Below are 19,575 nucleotides of genomic sequence, written 5' to 3'. Positions count from 1 at the left end.
CTGTCTAAATATGTCTCCAGGATTGGCAGGAGAGATGGATAACCTTCTGAGGCCAGGATGGCCCCGTGAGGGCCGGGATCCTCCTACCTCCAACACCTCTCACCCAGGCTCCCAGAGCCTCCCCCCTCCCCTTCCCCCCCAATGTCCAGGGCTCCTCGGCCCCTGTCCCCACACCGGCCTAGGAGCTCATCGCCATATTAAGAAAGGAAAAAGCTGGAGCTAAAAATAAGACCAGATGAGTCGGAGGTAAATGAAGCTGGGTCTGGGGGAGGGGAGGTTTGGGGGTAATTAGGGAGAGTTGAGGGAGGGCAAGGGTACTCAGAGAGAGGGAAATGGGGCTGCAGAGGAGGAGGTATTCTGGGTCAGAGGTTAAATTTGTAGTCCATTTGTAAAAAGGGGGGCAAATGTGGTATTGCCTCTAAGTCCTAAAACCTGGGTCTCTCCTCTAGGTCAAGTCTGTTTCTTTGATCCTGTGGAGGAAGTCGGGGGGGAGTACAAATGCAATCCAGGCTGCAGGAAAGAGACCCCCTGCACTTCCCTTTAAAGAACCAAGACCAAGGATGAGGTCATTCTCTGAATAAAAGATGGAGCCGAGTCCAGGACTGGCGCCCTGGCTCAGCTCCAGCCAGTTTCCTTTGCTTCACTCAACACTCCTAACTGGAGTATGCAGAGGAAGGACGGGGCGTGGGGCGTGAAGTGCTGGCCCACATCCATCCTTGGAGATGCGGATCTGGGGCTTCTCTGCCCACAGACCCGAGAGGAGAAGGACAAAGTCGTTCGGCTGCTGCCTCCTGCTTGTACTCTCTACTCTGATCCTACGGGACTGGTTTTCTAGGGCACAGTGGGAAGGAGGATTCCCCTGGCTGAATGATTCCAAGGAGAGCGCATTGTGACTATTCATTCCTACGTCTTTGACGAGACAAAAAGGATCAGGTATCAACGGTAGGGGAAAAAATTAACACTGGGAAACATGAAGAGGTGGGGCCCTGTGCCCTGAACCAAGGATGCTGCTTAATTCTGTGCACTGAGAGCCAAAGCAGAGCTGGTGCGGAGGGGCTCTAACTTCCTGGATCCCAGCTTGGGGCTGAGGGCGGAGTGGATGGGCTCAGCTCTGGGTACCTTCAAGGACCCTCTTCACGGCCCTCCAGGGCTCATGCACAGGTAAGCTGAGGCACGAGGGAGACCAGAGAGAGGCTAGATCAGAGTCAGAAGCCCCCATGCCCACCCTGAGGTGTCTCCGATGTTGGAGGCACAGCGGGTGTTTTGCACCATGAAGTTATGTTAGAGGAATGACCTTTCCGCACTCCCACAGGGCGGACCTTAAACGGCTAAGCAAGGAAGGCCAGGGAAAATCTCAAGAACGTGGCAGGAGTGGGTCCAAGAGAGACAGCTGTCATTGGCACAGGAGAGGCCAGAGGTAGCTAGGCAGGGCATGCTGGAGCTGGAGAGACCTCAGAACCCATCTCAAGAGAGCGACCAACATGCCCACCGCCCCATGACCAGAGCAAAGACAGCAGGATAGACAGGTGGACCCACCCAGACATATATGACCTAGATGACGTCCAGCCCCAGCTACTCCTTCTGCTGCACTCTGGAGGAGGGGGGAACACTGGGACAGAGACATTGGGACCTTAGACTCGTTCCATCCTGAATCTGACCTTTCGTACCCCCAGGGTGTGAGATGGGACGAAATGGTGACCCAGGCCTGCTCCATTCCCTCTCCTCTTCTGCAGCTACCGGGCTGTTTCATCCCATCCTGCTCCCTCTCCTTGGCCCTGGCTCTCCAGAGCCACCCGGATCCTTTCCAGCAGCTGCACCCCTCCCCTCCTCCCTGTCCTCCTCTCCCATATTTTGCTCTATACTTTCTATTCAAATCCTTCCCTCTAGGCCCCTGCCTTCAGGCTCAGCCACCGATATCAAATGACCCTAAGTTGGGGCCTCTGTATTTTTAACCCACCAGACACCCAAAGCTCCTGCTACTGAAACTTGAGGAGCTGGCCCCACCATTCTCCCCCTCCCCACCTCACTCACACACACCCTGGCCCCTCCGTCTTCCAGGGTTGGTTCAGCCCTGTCAGCATCGGGGAAGGACCCCAGACTGATATAGCCCTGTCCCTAGGAGACCTTGTGTTGGAGGAGGGAGGGGAGCAGGTGGGAGAGAGACGTCTAGGAGGGCCCGATGTAGGGGGACAGTGGCTGGTGTACCTTACGACAGCCTTCCCTTTGCTAGTTCATGGCCTGTCATCCTCCAGACTCGCCCACGGCCCTTCCTCTATCACTATCCTATATTTTTTTCTTTTGCATTTGTATATTTTTGGCCCAGCCTTCATCGTAAGACTAGCCTGAAAAGTGGTTGAGGGCACAAGTTCTGCAGTCAGACAGACCTTGGTTTCCTCATCTGTAAAACCGGGCGGGGTGGTAAGAATGTATTTGTTGTATGGATTAATGGATGGTGTGAGTAAGGCCTTTGTCTACCGCCAGACAGAATGTGCAGTCACTTAACACATGTGCTTTGTTTTTGGTGACAGTCTACGATTTCCACCAGCTTTTCTCAGCATTTCTCTCTCTCTGTATGCTGTTCGGCACAGCCAACCCTCTCCTCTAAAAGAAGCCTGAGAGTGAACTGATCTACAGGGTAAAGTGGACCAGCTCACAGAGCAAAAGCCAGCGAGTGGGTGAAGAGGAAGGAAGAGCTGCCGCCAAGGGTGGGCAGGAGAGAAAGGCTCCCGCGGACTCCTCACCTGCCTGAGACGCAGCAAGTGCTGGGCCCAGGCTCGGAGGCCAGGCTTTGGGGATCATCCATCACCTGTGTGGAGCTGGGGCATGAGGGGGCGGGTGCTTTGCCTAGAGTAAAGGCTACAGGGATCCATTCAGCCTTGTTCCAGCCTCTGTTTCAAGGTTACGCCAGAGAAAACAGCTGAGGGCTGGGATGGGGTCGAGATGCCCTAATGACTGGGGCTACGGGAACACCAATCCTTTCCTCAGAGGCGGGGCAGCGGCCTGAATTTCACCACTCACCACGTGGCCCCTTCCAAGTCATTTAACCTCTCTGGACCTCAGGTTCTTCATGATGAAATAAGGTCTAGCATGAAAAGCCTATGAGTCTGTAAGTTGATCTGAGGAACTGAGTGGGCGCTGTGGCCCCTCTGTAAGGTGTGGCTCCCCTGCTCCTCTCTCACCTCCTCTGTTTCTCTGATCCCAGGACTTGTCCTGTCCTTGCTCTCTGCTGCGTTGGAGAGTGACTTTGAGGGGCTAGCCTTCAAGGGGCAAGGATGCTTGATTCTGATCCCTTCCCAGCCTCGACTCTGGTCCCTGAAAGACTTCCCCTGCTTGGCTCCCATGAAGATCTAGGGAGAGAGCGTCACAGTAATCCCCATTCTCCAAAAATCAGATGCGACACATCCAGGAGCTAAGGGCTGTTGCAAACATTTACTCTCTTGACTGGCTACTGAGGCCCCTGCTGGGCTCCAGTCAGATGCAGGCAGGGCTCCCCTTAACCCACCACATCTCCTATCCATGGTGCCCTCAACTCAGCCCTAGGATCACCTGTCTCTCTCATCCAAGGTTCTTCCTCCTGGCATCTCCCTGCCCCAACTAATGTGCACTCTCAGATGTTTTCCCAAACTCATTACCCCAACCCTCCCCCACCTGGCGCTCAGGACACCCTGATGTCATGTGAAGATCTTCCTCTGTTGAGTTTAGTAGTAGGTCTCCTTCTCCAGCCAGCCTGTGGAAGAGAAGAGACCAGAGTGAACTGGGGAAGGCATCAAGGGGAGAAAAACAGAAGGGTGAGCCCGGACAAGGTGGGAGGCTTGAGGGTGGAAGGCAGGGCCCTGAGGATTGGAACGAGCAGCGTGCTGGGGTCAAGGACCAGAGGGCAGGGTCCAGGCACAGCACAGGCTGGGCAGTGAGCTGGGGAGAAGGGCAGTGGGCCTGGAGGAGCCAGGGGGAATGGGGGAGCTGGTCAGGAGGCTGGCGAACTCTCAGGCCGGGGTGCAGGGGACCCTCACCGCCAGGATGACGACGGATGATGAGTTTTCTGATTTCATCATAGACAAGGATGAGGATGCTGTAAGGAGTGGCACAGAGCCACCAGGTTATCCTGAAGAGAGCAAAAGCTGGTCAGCGGGAGAGGAGATAGAGGGGCCAGTGAAAGGCAGGTGCAGAGAACAGCGCCCGGGAATCGAGTGTTTCGTTTGTTGTGTGGGAGGTTGATCCCTACCTTTGAGGAGGTCAGAGCCTGGGGAGTGAGGGCGGAGGGGCCCAAGACAGGAGCATAAAAAGCCAGTGAGAACAGAAAGGGATAAATGCCATATTAGAGGTACATGCGGTGTTCACAGAGATTGTCTACCAGCTTTTGTGGAGTCGCTGAGGGAGACTTCCTTTGCTTTCTGGGTTCTCTAGACCTTGCACCCACAAACTCCAAGCAGGATGGGTCTGAGACTAGATGTGGGGTATATCTTGCCAGGGAATATATACACTCTTCCATATTGCAAAGATGGGGAAATCTTTTTCTTCCTGAATCTCTTCTATAGACCAGGAAGATGGACTCTGGGGAGGGGTTGAATCAGGACCACATTTGTCCCTTGGATGATAGAGAGATGGCTTAGAGCAGCATTGTCCGATAGATATATACTGTGAACCACATGTGATAGTTAATATTTTCTAGTAGCCACATGAAAATAAGTAAAAAGAAACAAGTGCAATTAATTTTAATATTTTATTTAGCCCCAAATATCCAAAATATTATTGTTTCAACATGTAATCAATATAAACATAATTAATGAGTTATTTTACATTCTTCTTTTTATCCCGAGTCCTCGAAATCCAGAGAGCATTTTACACTGACAGCGTATCTCAAGTCAGACACTAAATTTTCAGTGGTTAAAGGAAAATGTAGTCTAACCAAAACAATAAAGTTGTATTTAATTGAAAAATATTTGACACTGGTTTAGTTTTTAACATTCAGTTAACTAAAATTATAAATTCAATTTCTCAGTCTCACTAGCCATATTTCAAGAGCTCAATAGTTGTATAAGGATGGTGGCTACCATATTGGACAGGGCAGGCCTAGGCCATGGTTCATTACACACACACACACCCCTCAACCAATATAAACAGTTATAGACATACAGTCATACATTCATTCAACAACAATTATCATGTCTACTCTGTGTATGTGCTAGGTCCTGGGGAAATAAAAATGATGACATGATGGTCTTTGATCTAAAGAAGCTCAAGCAATCAGGGAAAAGAGGTTAAACACACAAAATAGATAATCACAGTATTAGGTGATGAGTTTTATGGTCAAGGTATGTACAAGAGTGTTTGGGAGCACAGTTAATGCTCAACCACGTTTACTATCATTTATGTGTTGACATTAATAGTAGCAGCAACTGAGCTACTATTAACAAAGTGCCCACCAGGACCCAAATGCCATGCTTCATGTATTATATGCATTTCTACTTGTAATTATCAGAACAATCTGCCAGGTGTGTGTTATCGAGACTTTGCAGGTGAAGCTCAGGCTCAGAGAGGTTACCAGCTCGTCCAAGGTCATAGAATAATATACAGTACAGCCAAAATTCAAACCTGGAATTGTCGGTATCTAAGGGCAGTACCAATGTCTTTTATTAAACATTAATTGAGAAGCTACAGAATACAAAGCATTGTGTAAAACACTGCAAGGGACAGAAAGGTGAGCAAAGTGTGTAAACACATAGAAAATCAGTTGGAAGACCACACACTAAATTATTAATAGAGGTTACCAATGCAGGGCGGGGGAGGGGTGGGAATGAAATGGGAGTTTTGCTTTTTTCTTTATAAAAATGTTAAATGGAAAAGTTTCACAAGCATATACTAATGTAAAAAACAAAGAAACAAAAACTTGGGACTTGAACCAAACAACGTAGCAGACAATAAGAATTTCAGTATGCCCACCCACCTATATGCACATTAAAACGGATTTGCAGAAGTACAGCAGATTTAGCCATGCATAGATTAGGCTGTTTTATGATTACACCAGCTCCAAGCAATGTGTAGCCTGGGACAGCTATACCACACATTATCAAAGAAAAGGTACCACTCTGTTAAGCACTGGCAAATCTGCTAAGTTTGCATGTCTAGTGGGTTGCGATCACTTGGTACAGTCCCTAATTCCTCCCTGGATAAGATGCGCTTGTGGGAGCACAGGCGGTTCTCTCTACATCACTGAGTGGGGCCTGCTCCCCTCTTGACTTCCCCGCTCAAACACGCCTCCTCCCATGTGCTCTCCCTGTGCCCAGAGACGCCCCGCCTTGCAACCCTCCCCTTACTCACTTGAGTGGGTACATTCGCAGGGCCACGTCCATGCCTGGAGTGTAGGACAGAAAAGCAGCCAGGAACGTCTCCTCCAGGATCCCAAATATTAGGATCTTGTTTCTGAGAGGAAATGTTTAAGGGTGTGTTGGAGGTCGGGAGGGAGAGTTAGGGGTGCAGTTTGGGAGAGTGTTGGGGCCGGTGGGCGGTGCTCACGTCATGCCCTGCTGGAAGACAGAGTTTCTGCGGGTCTTGCAGATGATGAGGTCAGCCCACTGCACAACCACGATGCTGACAAAGAAGGCCGTTTGGCATGTCAACTCCAACACCTTGCGCTGCTCGTAGGTCTGGGGGAGGGTGGGCAGAGGGGAGCCGTCAGTGTCAGGAGGGATTCAAATATGCCTCAAAGACTTCTTCCTTCTCCTGCCTCCCCGGACCCCAAGGCTGAGATAGGTCCCCTATTTAGATTCCTGCAGCCCTTCACATGTGTCTCTGTCTTAGCACTTTCCATGTTGTAATTGTGAGTTGTTTATATGTTTGCCTTCCCTGACTGAGAGCCCCTCAAGGGCAAGCACCTTGTCTTACTTATCTCTGTGTCTCCTCTCCCCATGCTTTGTTCAGTGAGTGGCAGGTACTATGGCTCAATAAGTATTTACTAAGAAGAAGGGTGGTGTAAGAGAAGAAGGTGGACTTCAAGAGGAAAACAGGGTCAGAGGAAATAGGTAAGGAAGATGGGGCCAGAGGGGAATCTGCATGCAGAGGGGAAAGGGATACCCGAAGAGTGGTACCAGATGGGAGGCATTCACTCATCCATGTGTTCATTCTTTCATTCACATTTTACACAGGAGGAACTTAGGGTCCGGTGGGGAAGATAAATATGCTATGTCAGCACAGTAGGTAGGTTACAAGAGGGAGATCACAGAGGGCTATGGAAACACAGGAGAGGAGCGTCTAAATTAGACTGGAAAAAAAGCCCATTTAAAAAAAAATAAAACAGCATGTTTATAAATAACTTGTAGATCAAATAAAGAATTTGAAAATATGTAGGACTAAACAATAATGAGATAGTACAGACAGAACCTCATGGGATGTGGTCAATGTTGTACTTGGAGGGAAATATAGAGCCCTAAACAACTAGAAAACAAAGGCTGGAAATCGATGAGCCAAGCATTGAATTTAGAATGAGACCTGTCAGCACATTTCTGTGCATCAGATCATACCACCACTATCCCCTGCAGCCAGCTACCAAAACTGAGCCACTCCCAACATCACTTGAAAATTTTAGCTCCTGACTCACCATCACTCTAACTACTTTGTCCTCGGTTTTGGAGATTTAAATATACATGTTGATGATCCTTCCCGTACCATGGTCTCACAGTCTTGATCTTCTCCTCCAACTGTATCCTCTACTCCCCACCCGGCTGCTTACTTCCATGGTTAAACTCCAGACATTGTCTTTTCCAATAGCCACAATTTTTCTGTGATTTTAATTTCAAGCACCTCTTTTCTCTCTGATCACTGTCTTTATCTTTCCACCTCACCTACTCTAGTATCCCAATTCCAACACTTCTTGGACTTGGACTTAAAATCCATGGACCCAATATGTTATATATATATTTGGCTATTATCTTTCTCCCCTCCCACTCTGTGCCCCTAACTAGAATGTAAGCTCCATGAGAGCAGTAACTTGGCCATTTTTGTTCACTACTATATTCCAGGGACAAAACAGTACCTGGTGCATAGAAGATGCTCAACAAATACTTGCTGAATGAATGAATGAAAGAATGGTGATCAATGGAATTACTGCTAGAGGTATTTAGAAGATAAGGAGCTATCTAGCAGTATGTAGGGTACTCCCTGGGTGGGCAGCTCTATATTCGATTATCTGAAGATTACAGCAGTGGAAGAGGCGGAGACCTTGCCTTTATGGCATTTATTCCGCAGGGCAATTGTTCTCAACCCGTTTTGCAATGTCTCAAGACGTTGCTGATGTAATTTGATGTTAATTCAAGTTAATTATCTTTAATTTATTGTAAATAAACATGTGTCAAGCTTCATCTTGGTAGCAGGGAGATGGTATCAAGATATAAAACTAACAAGGGGCTTGATCTGAGGACTGAGGAGATGTTGACAAGGTACATAGCAATGAGGACTCTGGGCATCTTTGGACCCTGGAGCAGTGTTGGTAGCTGGGAACATTGACATCTGTTGGCCTCATGAGGCTCAGACAGTGGAAGCCTACTGTGTATGAGGGCCAATGTTCCAACAGCCCCGATTTTAACATACTTTTGAGAGACCTGCAGTTAGCTTGGTTTGGAGACATCATGGTGAAGTGGGAAAGTGCCGGGCAGGAATCATTCCAGATTTCTAGTCCAACTGTTATAGGGATTCATTGTGGGACTTTAAGCAAGGCACTAAATCTTTCCAGTAGACCATAATATCCTCTGTAGACTGTGTGAACTCTATGGTCCTATGATTCTAGCAAAACTTGGCGTCACATCTCCCACTGTCTTAGAAATTGGGATGGGAGTGTTCACAGATGCAAACAAGCATATTCACTAAAATTCTTAAACAAATATTGTTGGTTGGAGGGCTTCGGTTTGGACCTTATTCATTTTGGGTGTTAGGAATGACTAATACAGAGACGCATCCTCTAAGTTTAAAAAGTTTAGAAGAACAAGGAAGAGATATACAAAGAAAATACATTTTCAGATTTAAAATCATACTCTTTGACTACCCTTGGAAAAAGAGCATAACAGGAGAAAGTGGACCCAGCACTCATTTCTGGGACAATGATGATTAGAACCTGGAAAACCAGAAATCAGCCCCAAAAAGTTGATTGACAAAGTAGACTTCCAGGTCCAAGGAAGCCAAAAAGACCCAGGAAGATAAGGACAGACAACAGACAGTAGGAATTAACAGAAATGAAGTCATCGTAAACAAAGAGAAGAATATTTGCTGATGTGATTGGAGATTGAGGACAAATGTTAGAAAGCTCCTGTAGGACTGGAGATGATGATCATCTCTGTCTGCCTGGTGCCTCCATTCTCCTACTCTGCAAAAACTTGCTAAACTCACTCTTCCTCATTACTTCTTCACTCTTACTGGTCACAATCTACTACCCTACCTTTTACTCACCCACTGTTGTCCATAGCTGTCCTCCAGGTCATTGAGGTATCGATTTTCCCAGCTGATGCGGATGCCCAGCAGATCAGTAGGTTTAAAACCATTCTCAGCCAAGATCACAAAGTAGGTGAAGAATCCTGCCAGAACCTGGATCATCCCTGTGAGTGATAGAGTCACAGGTCAGGGGAACCTGATTCGGAGAAGGATCTCAAAAGGCAGATCATGGAAGGGGTGGTGCCTGGGGCTTGCTTCTAGCAGGGTTGATGTGTGTCTGAGCTGTATTGCTGAAGATTCATGCCATTAATGATCTGATCCCACCATCTCTATAGGACTTGCCTCCAAACTCTGACATTTCTTTCTAAGCTGTAATCTAGAGTCATCTTTAAATCATATAAGCTTAAAACTGGAAAGGACCTTAGAGGGGATTTATTCCCTCTCCCTACTGAGTGAGTGCTGGGCTCCTCGCTGTCCATTCTCTCTGACACCAGGACACTTATCAAGTCCTCTCATCCCCTCGCATTCTCTCCCATCTGCCCCTTGCCTCTCCCTTGGTCAAAACCTCCACCCCCTCATGCCTGGACCACGGCTATGGCTGACGTTAATGTTTACCTACTGACCACAGATCTGTGCACTGTGTAGGTACCGGTGGACATTGATTCTTACAACAATTCTGCACTATCATTTACATTTCATAAGTGGGAAAACTGAAGCACGAAAAAGACTCAGTCATTGTCCAGGATCATACAGGTCTTGAAATTGGGATTCAAACATAGGTATGGCTCCTAAATCTGTGCTTTTTTTCTATGTGTTTCCATCTCTAGATATTTGGATTGTCTCCTCTGTCCCCATCTCTTTCCTGTACCCCTATCGTATCTAGCAACTCAAGAACAAAGACCTCTAATGGCTCTCAAATGTCTTTCAAGGCTGGCCCCGCTATAAATGCTACCTGTGTCCACAGCCTCATTTCCCACTACTTCTTTATCAGGAATAAGTGCTCCACCAAACTGGTTTATTCACTCTTCAACAATCAGGTATCCTCTGGTCCCCCACACTGGACTATCCATTTACTAGTCTAAGCCCTATCTTCCAGCACCAAGTTTAAGTCCTGTTTCCTCCATAAGGCCTCTCCAACTGTCCTCAAGATTGGTGAGTCCTCTTGCTTTGTACTCCTGCAGTATGTCCTATCTATACTCATTTGGCACTTGGAGAACAGCTTGCCATCATTTTATGTATTTTTGCTCCTTTTTGACTAGACTCTTAAGTCAAGGGCAGATCAGAGATCAATGTTTTTTTGTGTCCCAGGGCCCAGCACAGTTTGTTGTTAAGAAAATATCTCCCTGACTTCCAAACCAAGATTGGTCCAGTGGCCACGCCGGTGCAGCCGCTCCCCGTTCCCTTCACCCCTCATTCCTCTGGCCGCACCAATCTGTCCGTAGGCCATGCCAGTGAGACGGTCATTCACCAGCTTATCAGTCTTTGGATTCCGTGGAGCCCTCTTCATGAGGTCACTTTCAGCTGACTCATAAGCCAAGGAGATAGCAGGGACCTGGAGAATGGAGGGTGGAAGTGACAGGGAACACACAGTTCAGAAGGAAACTCAGAAGTAACTCGAGCTCTGCCCCTCTCCCTGGACACAGATTTTTCCTACTCCTCAGTCCGTTTCACAGGAGTTCCATGAGCTGGATCCCAGCTTAGTCCTCACCATGTCAGTGCCCAGGTCAATGCAGAGGATGGTTATGGTGCCCAGAGGCAGGGGGATACCGAGGATGATGAAGAGCAGGAAGGGGGTGATCTCGGGGATGTTGCTGGTCAGGGTGTAGGCGATGGATTTCTTCAGGTTGTCAAAGATCAGGCGGCCTGGGAAGGATGGTCAACCTTCTGTGAGAAGCACAGAGAGTTCACACCTCCCACAAAGCAGCTCCTGGACAGAGAGACCACTACAAAGCAGTGTCGCGGTCCATGAAAGGGTCCGAAGGTCTCAGGCCTTGGCAGCCCCAGTATTGTTTCTAAATTGTGTGACTATTAATTAAAGCCGTGATTTATTAACGTGCCATATCTGTATACTCTTTGTTCTTGGGTTCAACATGGCTACTATCATCTGATCTCTGAAAATTAAGCAGGGTGGGGCCTGTTAATACTTAGAGATGTCTGAGAATGCCAATATAAAAGCCATTAGAAGATTAAGGCTGATTCACAGTAACATGGATGGACCTAGAGGTTATCATACTAAGTGAAGTAAGTCAAACAGAGAAAGACAAATATCATATGGTATTGCTTATATGTGGAATCTAAAATATGACACAAATAAACTTATTTACAAAACAGAAACAGACTCACAGACATAGAAAACAAATTTAGGGTTACCAAAGGGGAAAAGGGGGAGGCAGGGAAGAGATAAATTAGGAGTTTGGGATTAGCAGATACAACCTACTGTATGTAAAATAGAAAAACAACAAGGTCCTACTGTATAGCAGAGAAAACTATATTCAATATCTTGTAATATACTATAATGTGAAAAGAATATGAAAAAGAATATATATGTATATATATGTGTATACATATATATGTATGTATCTATCTATCTGTATCTGAATCACTTTGTTATACACCAGAAACCAACACAACATTGTAAATCAACTATACTTCAATTTAAATAAAGTCTGAAGTGGAAAGAGCCTGGGCTTGGGTTCCAATTCCATTTTCTGCCATAACTAGCTTGTGATCTTGGGCACCCCTCACCTTCATTCCTCCTGCCTTGCAAGATGGCTTGAGTCCTTCCCTGACAACCTTTTCTAATATTGTCATCCCTCCCTCCACTCCCTGCTTTACTTATTTTTTTCCATTGCACTTGTCTTCTTTTATTATACTGTTCAGTTTACTTTATTGTCTGTCTGTCTCCACTGGAAATTAAGTTACACAAGGGCAGGGATGTGTGTTTTTATTCCCAATTGTAGTATCCCCAGCATCAAGAATGGTGCCTGGTACATAGTTGATACTCAGAAAGTTTACTGAATTGAGTGGATATAAAATACTGAGGATCATACAAGGTCTCAATAAAATGTTAACTATTACTATTATGTGGATTGTCACAGATTTTAATAACATAGCTCCAGGCAGAAATCAGAAATCAGGGAGCCTGGGAAGCAGAATTCTGGGGTTCTCCTGTACGCCAATGGGTATTGTCTCTGGGAAAGAGGGGGCTTAATTTAGCTCATGCAGTCAATTAATAGATCAGACTCCAGCTGATCTTGACATGTCAACATCATTCAGACAACAGGTTGCTAGAAAGTCCTCCTGAGGTTGTGGAGTACAGAGTAGTCTCACGGTATAGCTACACCCTGAAACTTACTGTAGACCCACTTGAATCCCCATGAGAGAAGAAAAACAATGCTATGCTGCACTAGATCCCCCACTCTTCCTAGAAAATCTGGACTTCCCTCCAATCTCATAAGGGCTCCAGATAGTGATGTTCTAAGTACCAGCTGAATCTAATTTGCAAAATTTTGACTTACAGTGATTTCTCCCAGTCTGTACAGGAGGTTGGAGGATGGGCAAAGGGAATGAGAATAATGTATACCAACTCTCACCTGAGTCTGAGGGCCAAGTCCCTACCCTGGGCACCCTGCTTCCTCACCCTCCTCCATTCCTATGACGATGGAGGCAAAGTTGTCGTCCAGCAGGATCATGTCGGCTGCCTGCTTAGACACATCAGAGCCAGCGATGCCCATGGCAATGCCGATGTCTGCCTTCTTCAGCACGGGGGAGTTGTTCACCCCATCCCCTGTCACCGCCACAATGGCTCCCTGGGTGAAGCACAGAGGGAGTGAAATAATTATTGTCTCAGATTCAGGACCCATCCCAAAGGTCAGTTTCATTCCATCATCCCTTGTTTCTTGATGTAATCATGCTTGGTTTAGGCCTCTTGGCCCTTCCTTCTCCTGCACCTCCTGAGATAGCAAAACTCACAGGGAGTCCCCAGATGGATGCCTGTCTCAGGGGTTCATGATGGGATGCTCTCTAGAGCCTCCTCTAGCCCAGCCCACACATTCCTATGCTTGGTTTGGGGCTGGGCTGTGCCACGTGATTCCCTCCAGATTCTCCAAGCCTCCTTGGTCTCCCTTACCAGCCTCTGACATCCCTCTACAATGATGAGCTTCTGCTGGGGGGAGGTCCGAGCAAACACAATCTCAGTGTGGTTTTGGAGGATCTCATCAAGCTGCTCTGAGTTCATATTTTTTAGTTCTGAGCCGTGTACCACAATGGCTTTGACATCCCTGAGGGAGAGGAATTTCAAAAGGCTAGTTCAGAGTGTTGAGAATTCACCAGGTGTCCTGGTGCCCTCTAAGCCATCTTTGCTATAACCTCCTTGTTTCTCCTTTCAACCCCATCTCCTCACTTGTCCCCAGCCACGCACTGTCCCCAGATTGGCACATTGCATTCCCTCCCTCCTCTCCCACCTCCTCCTCCCTCTTCTCTACCTCCTTCTTTGTCCCACCTTCATCGGAAAACCCACGGACATAGTTGCTTGGTCATTTTCCTATTATGATTTACTTTGCAGTAAGTAAACTCTGCACATCCTACCTATAGAAAGAACCTCCGAAAATGTTAGTGGGTGGGGCAGGCTAAGGATGGAGGGAAAAAATGGCAGATCTGAGTTCTTTCAGGGATCTCACCTGGCATTGACCTGGCTGACAGGGATCTTGAGCCGGGCAGCAATGTCCTCTGCTATCTCGGTGCCTTCTGAGATGATGCCCACACCCTTGGCAATGGCCTTGGCTGTAATGGGATGATCCCCTGTTACCATAATCACCTGGGTTGGAAGGGGAGGGAAAAGGAGCAGAATCGTCTTCAGGGAGGTCCCGGGTCCTTCACTTCTCTCTCTAAGAACTAACAGATCACTGCTATCATTCCACAGGGGTTTAAGTAGCTCATTCCCAAGAACTTGTGCTGTCAATCAAAAATCTTGCTACGGTGGCTTCAACCCATGGGAGTGGGTCAGGGCCATCAGACCATAAAACATAGGACAATTTGAGCTCTAGTTTTCCCAGGAATAAATCAGGGATTTGGGTGTATTTACTGTATTCAGAATTTCATTTAATTGCTCCAGAAGCTATTCTGCCTCTTTAAGCTCAAAGACAGAAACACCTACCCGCAGAACAGTGGTAATAAAGGAACGTCTGGAATAATCCATCTGCCTAGCAAAATTTCATCTAGACCCAGGTGCATTTCGGTCCTCAGTCTACCTCTCTTCTTCCCACTGCCTCCTCGTGCCCCTGGGTTCCAGCCCTTTTCTGGATACCTGGGGCCAGCCCTAGTCCTGTCCCTTTCCTCCCCAAAGATCAGATGCTCGTGCTCTGTGCTCTTCTAGCCTTCTGTTCTTTTAGTCCTTCTCACATCTCTGTGTGATGGCTTGTCTGTCTCTCTCCCCTGCTGGAGAGAGTGGGGCTGTGCCTATGATTCCTTGTTAAGTTTCCGGCCCTAGCGTAATTCCTAGCACATAGTAATCCATCAGCAAGCAATTACAGAATGAAGGAAGGATCGCTTCCTGGGAACCACTGCCCATGGTTCCCAAGTGCCCTCCAAGCACATAATTCTCAGGCTCTGGTGGGAGGGAGAAGGGAACTATCTGACTGTGGCTGAACTAAGAGCAGAGGTCCTGGAAAGGTCAGTCTGCTTACTTCCAGAGCGTGGAAATAAGCCTTGAAGGAGTTTTCCCATGAGCCCTCCTCATTCCACACTGGCACAGCGGGCTTGCTGGAAGGAGTGCTAACTAAGCTGGGATTACCAGAGACTCAGGAAAGGTGTGCTGTGAGCAGTTACCCACACCACTGGTTTCAAGTGCCCTGGCTTGGTTGTGGGGCACTGCGGCCTCACCAAGCTCGGTCTGTGGGGCACGAGGTAACTGGTGAGGATCTTAGAGGGAACTGCACAGAAGATTAGAAGATTCCAGAGGTGGTTCAGATTGAGCCCTCAGTGATGCCTTTCCAGGCTTACAGTGCCCTGAACGTTTCCTACTGGTTCATCAGTAATGACCTGTAGGACATGCGTGGTAGCTAGCCCAGCTTGACCACTCAGATGGGCCGATCTACAGTAGTTTCTGGAAGTATCACCTCCATGCCAGGCCGGAGAAATAAAAACAAAGTCAGTCACCCCAAGAGTGAGTTCCTAGGACACAATTTCACAGAACATTGAGATGCATACATACAATAGAAGCGCAGTTCTACAAAGAATGGCTCCCTTTGAAGTAAAGAGCATCTAGTAGTTTCTGGAATTTGTCAAGTACTAAAGGAATTTCATTTCCAACTTCTCGGTGCTGACTGTACCTCTGGTGTTCCCACGCAGTCTTGCCAGCTGCCCTCTTGTTCCCTTGGACTCTCTTCCCCCAGATCAGACCCATCTGAGAGAAACGTTCCAGTGTTGGTGACCATTCTTTAGGCCCTCACGGCTCAGCTGCAGTTCTTAGAGGGGGCTGCGTTCATAGCAGGGGCCAAGTATCTTCGTACTACTAAGGGCCTCAGGTAGTGGCAAATAGGATGGCATCATTTTATTTTAGTTTTAGTTTTGTTTTTTTTTTTTTGACCACTCCAGGCAGCATGTGGGCTCTTAGTTCCCCAACCGGGGATCAAACCCATGCCCCCTGCTCTAGAAGGGTGGTCTTAACCACTGGACTGCCAGGGAAGTCCCTTATTTTAGTTTTTTTTTTTTTAATTTCCTGTGGAGATTTTATTGAAATCATATCAAATTTATAGATTACTTGAGGGAAGACTGACAATTTTGCAATACAGTTTAAGAACACGGTTTAAGGGGCTATTCTTTGTTGTGGTGCGCGGGCTTCTTATTGTGGTGGCTTCTCTTGTTGCAGAGCATGGGCTCTAGGTGCACGGGCTTCAGTAGTTGCAGTGCGTGGGCTCAGGAGTTGTGGCACGCAGGCTCTAGAGCGCAGGCTCAGTAGTTGTGGCGCACGGGCTTAGTTGCTCTGTAGCATGTGGGATCTTCCCGGACCAAGGCTTGAACCCGTGTCCCCTGCATTGGCAGGCGGATTCTTAACTGCTGCGCCACCAAGGAAGTCCTATTTTAGTTTTTTAAAATTAAGTGTATTCCAAAAGGTCTGAACACGTGGCTCTGAGAAATACCAGTCCCACAGTCAATTGTAAAAACTTTGCCAGACTCTTTCAGCAGCCTCATCATATCCATCAGCTTGGCATCAACACCATTTTGGAGTTGACCTTGGAAGGGTCTCCCCTATGGGACAACCCCCTGTATAACCATTACATTTTGTCCTCCTTGAAGGATGGCCTCATGTGTACGTCTTACAGTTCCCTAGAGGGAAAAGGGGGTGATTCAAAATTCCTCACCAAGTCTGCCAAATTTCTGTCAGCTTCAGGTCCAGAAGAAGTAAGAAATTAAAATGTAAACCTGTGCCCAGAACAAGGACTGGCCCAGAAAGCACCAGGCCTCCTGCTTCAGGTGTCAGCTCCAGGCCAGCCGGAATCCTCCTCCACCGTTACCTATCACAGCTCGCTCTGCCTCAGGCCGTGACCGTGTCCTGCTCTGGCAGGCCACCTGGCTCAAATCACCTCTTTGTCTCCTGGTTGGGCCTCCCCCCCAACAGTAGGCACAATTGTAACTCTCCTTCTTGCTAAAGGGATCCATAAATTCCCAGATGAGATAAATTTTAGGCTGTGTTATTATGTGCACAGCAATAACACAATGCACAATAATAACCACAATGTTATTCCTCATGCTGGCAGCCCACCTCAAAGCTGAGAAAATGCAAATGAACCCCTTCTCCATTTATCTCCCACAGTATGTATGACGTGGTAGTTTACAGAACCACGGAGGAGTATCAAGATATGTGGTTATCCTACGCAGACGTGTTATAACAATGCTGTCTCCGCAAAGAACTGTACCACCCCAAACATCTTGTAGTAATTAGGGAATTCACTCAGAATAATTTCCTATATCCATTTCTTGGTTCCCACTGTAGTGACCAATCATTGTACTTAGTGTAGCCCAGGCTGCCCCGAGACAAACTGCCAACAGTCAAAGGTCAAGATGAACCCATCTCTAACAGACAGCATCCAGTTCTCCTTAAATACATCTAGCCCCACCCCCTCCAACCTGCCCTCCCAGATATTCCCAGAATATCAAGTATGAGCAGGGAAGGTGACAATACCTAATCTATGAAGATGTATGGGAGTCTTAGAATTTGAAATGTGGGATACAGAACATCTCAGAATTAGAGGGATTTTACTGCTGCTACCCCATGAAGTCCAAAGCCCACTCTGATTAAAGAGGAATTCCCATCTCTGGGTTTGTTCTGCAGCTGCGTTTTACTCTTGGACCACTTCGTTTTGGTTTCTAGCTTTTACTCCTGGACGTACACCTGTTAGGGAAGCTGCTCACCCTGAAGTCAGATCCGTTGAGGGCCCCCAGCTCTCAATCTCTCATTCTCACTAGTGCCTGCTCCAGGCCCCCAGCCCTCTTGGCCTCACCCTTTTTACAACCCATCCAGCAGTACATTTATATGACACCTTCTACCACTTTGCTACTCCTAGTGTGGCCTGCAGACCAGCAGCAATGGCATCAGCTGGGAGCGTGTTACAAATGCAGAATCTTGGGGTGTCCTAGTCCTACTGAATTAGGATTTGCATTCCAACAAAACCCCCAGGTGATTCACACGCACATTAGTTTGAGAAGCACTGTCCTAGGGTGATGGTTCTCAAATTTGTCTGCACATCAGAATCTCTAGGAAAGTTTTAAAAAATACAGATGCCTGGGTCCCACCCTGAGCGTTTCTAATTGAATGGGTCTGGAGTATGGCCAAGGCATCAGATCTTTAAAGCTCCCCTGGTGATCCCATTTTATTTTTTAATTTTATTGACGTATAGTTGATCTACAATGTTGTGTTCGTCCCCTGGTGATTCTAATGTTCAATGCAAGGCAGGATTCTAACTACAGAGGACACTTATTATTAAGTTCTCTCTTAAGACTGCAACTCACAAGCTCAGGAAGCAGAAATCAGTTCAGTTAAACCAAGAACCTACTCTGTCTGAGGTTTTCTACTGTTGATCCAGTTTATGACAAGTGAGGGGCATCTGGGATGCTCCAGTGTTTACCTTAATCCCGACACTCCGACACTTGCCCACGGCATCAGACACTGCAGCTCGGGGAGGGTCAATCATGGAGATGAGCCCCACAAAACAAAGGTTATCCATGGGAAAATTGATTTCATCGGTGTTAAACTTGAATCCCTTGGAGTAAGTGTTCGGCAGATTCAAGAAGCAGAACCCTGGAGAGAGACAGAAGAAAGGACCGACCAGTCGTCATTCCACTGTCTATGTCTCTATCCTGCTTGCCCCAACCTCCTAGATTTTTCACCCCACAAATAATGACTGTTTTGATGTCACTCTTCAAAGGCTTCTCCCACAGCCCCCTCACCTAGCACGTGTTCCCCCAGACCTCCCAGTTCCAAGTAGGCATTCTGGAAGGCTTCCTTCATTTCATCATCCATTGGGTACTCCTGCCCTTTCAGAAGGTAAGTAGAGCAAAACTCCAAGATCCTCTCAGGCGCCCCCTTCATCATCAGTACGTGGGTCTGGGAGCCGTCCTCCCGAAGGTGGATGGACGTCTAGGGAGAGGAGAGGAACAGGAGGAGAGAGCGAGAGTTGGGGCAAAAAAGCAAGGGTAAGGTTTTTGAGGGTAAAGCCAACAGGCAAGCTGTGTCATACCTCCATTTCCTTTGTCCCCTAAACCAGCGCAGCCCCCCTCCCTCCAGCCAAATCTGACCTTTGGTTGAGCCCACCTCTCCTCCCTTGGAGGAACCCCCAGCCTGGTATTATTTGTACAGGAATCTGTTATCTTCTCAGCCAGACTGGAAGTTAAGGGCAGCCCAGGCACTCTCCCATCCCTGCTTCCTCTCTACCTGGGTGGCTAGAAGCAGAAGTCATGGGGCCACAGAGACAGCAGAGTAGACAGGAAAGAAAACTTAGAGTCAAACACCTGTTCTCTAGGGCCAGCAGGAATGCTTTCTTAGCTTTATGACCTCAGGTCAGTCCACTTAACCTCTCCAAACCTTAGCTCCTTTGATAAAATGTAAAAGGTTCTGCGTTGCCCACTTCATTGGGTTTTTATAAAAGAAAGATAGTATTT

At 47.5% G+C, this 19,575-nt stretch overlaps 1 protein-coding gene and 1 long non-coding RNA gene across 2 annotated transcripts in view; one reads left to right on the top strand and one right to left on the bottom strand.

Moving 5' to 3' along the window:
- Window positions 1–54: 54 nt before the first annotated feature.
- Window positions 55–2,982, top strand: LOC118891283. Its single transcript, XR_005018928.1, has 3 exons — window positions 55–246; window positions 450–1,161; window positions 2,529–2,982. It is a non-coding gene; the product is annotated as an uncharacterized LOC118891283 (long non-coding RNA).
- Window positions 2,983–3,695: 713 nt separating this feature from the next.
- LOC118891264 (sodium/potassium-transporting ATPase subunit alpha-4) overlaps window positions 3,696–19,575 on the bottom strand; it is a 29,947-nt gene continuing 14,067 nt past the window's right edge. Inside the window, exons 11-22 of the mRNA XM_036845027.1 lie at window positions 18,865–19,054; window positions 18,543–18,715; window positions 14,097–14,233; window positions 13,547–13,697; window positions 13,058–13,226; window positions 11,126–11,280; window positions 10,846–10,969; window positions 9,436–9,581; window positions 6,514–6,644; window positions 6,319–6,420; window positions 4,011–4,102; window positions 3,696–3,727 (exon numbers count right to left, since the gene is read on the bottom strand). Of these exons, the coding sequence (XP_036700922.1) occupies window positions 3,699–3,727; window positions 4,011–4,102; window positions 6,319–6,420; window positions 6,514–6,644; window positions 9,436–9,581; window positions 10,846–10,969; window positions 11,126–11,280; window positions 13,058–13,226; window positions 13,547–13,697; window positions 14,097–14,233; window positions 18,543–18,715; window positions 18,865–19,054 (1,599 nt within the window). The 3' untranslated portion in view covers window positions 3,696–3,698. The remainder of the gene's footprint in view (window positions 3,728–4,010; window positions 4,103–6,318; window positions 6,421–6,513; window positions 6,645–9,435; window positions 9,582–10,845; window positions 10,970–11,125; window positions 11,281–13,057; window positions 13,227–13,546; window positions 13,698–14,096; window positions 14,234–18,542; window positions 18,716–18,864; window positions 19,055–19,575) is intronic.

This window comes from Balaenoptera musculus, chromosome 1, assembly GCF_009873245.2.
Source record: "Balaenoptera musculus isolate JJ_BM4_2016_0621 chromosome 1, mBalMus1.pri.v3, whole genome shotgun sequence".
NCBI classification, from domain to species: domain Eukaryota; kingdom Metazoa; phylum Chordata; class Mammalia; order Artiodactyla; family Balaenopteridae; genus Balaenoptera; species Balaenoptera musculus.
Note: the sequence above shows the minus strand (reverse complement) of the source record. Positions and strands in the feature narration are given on the sequence as shown.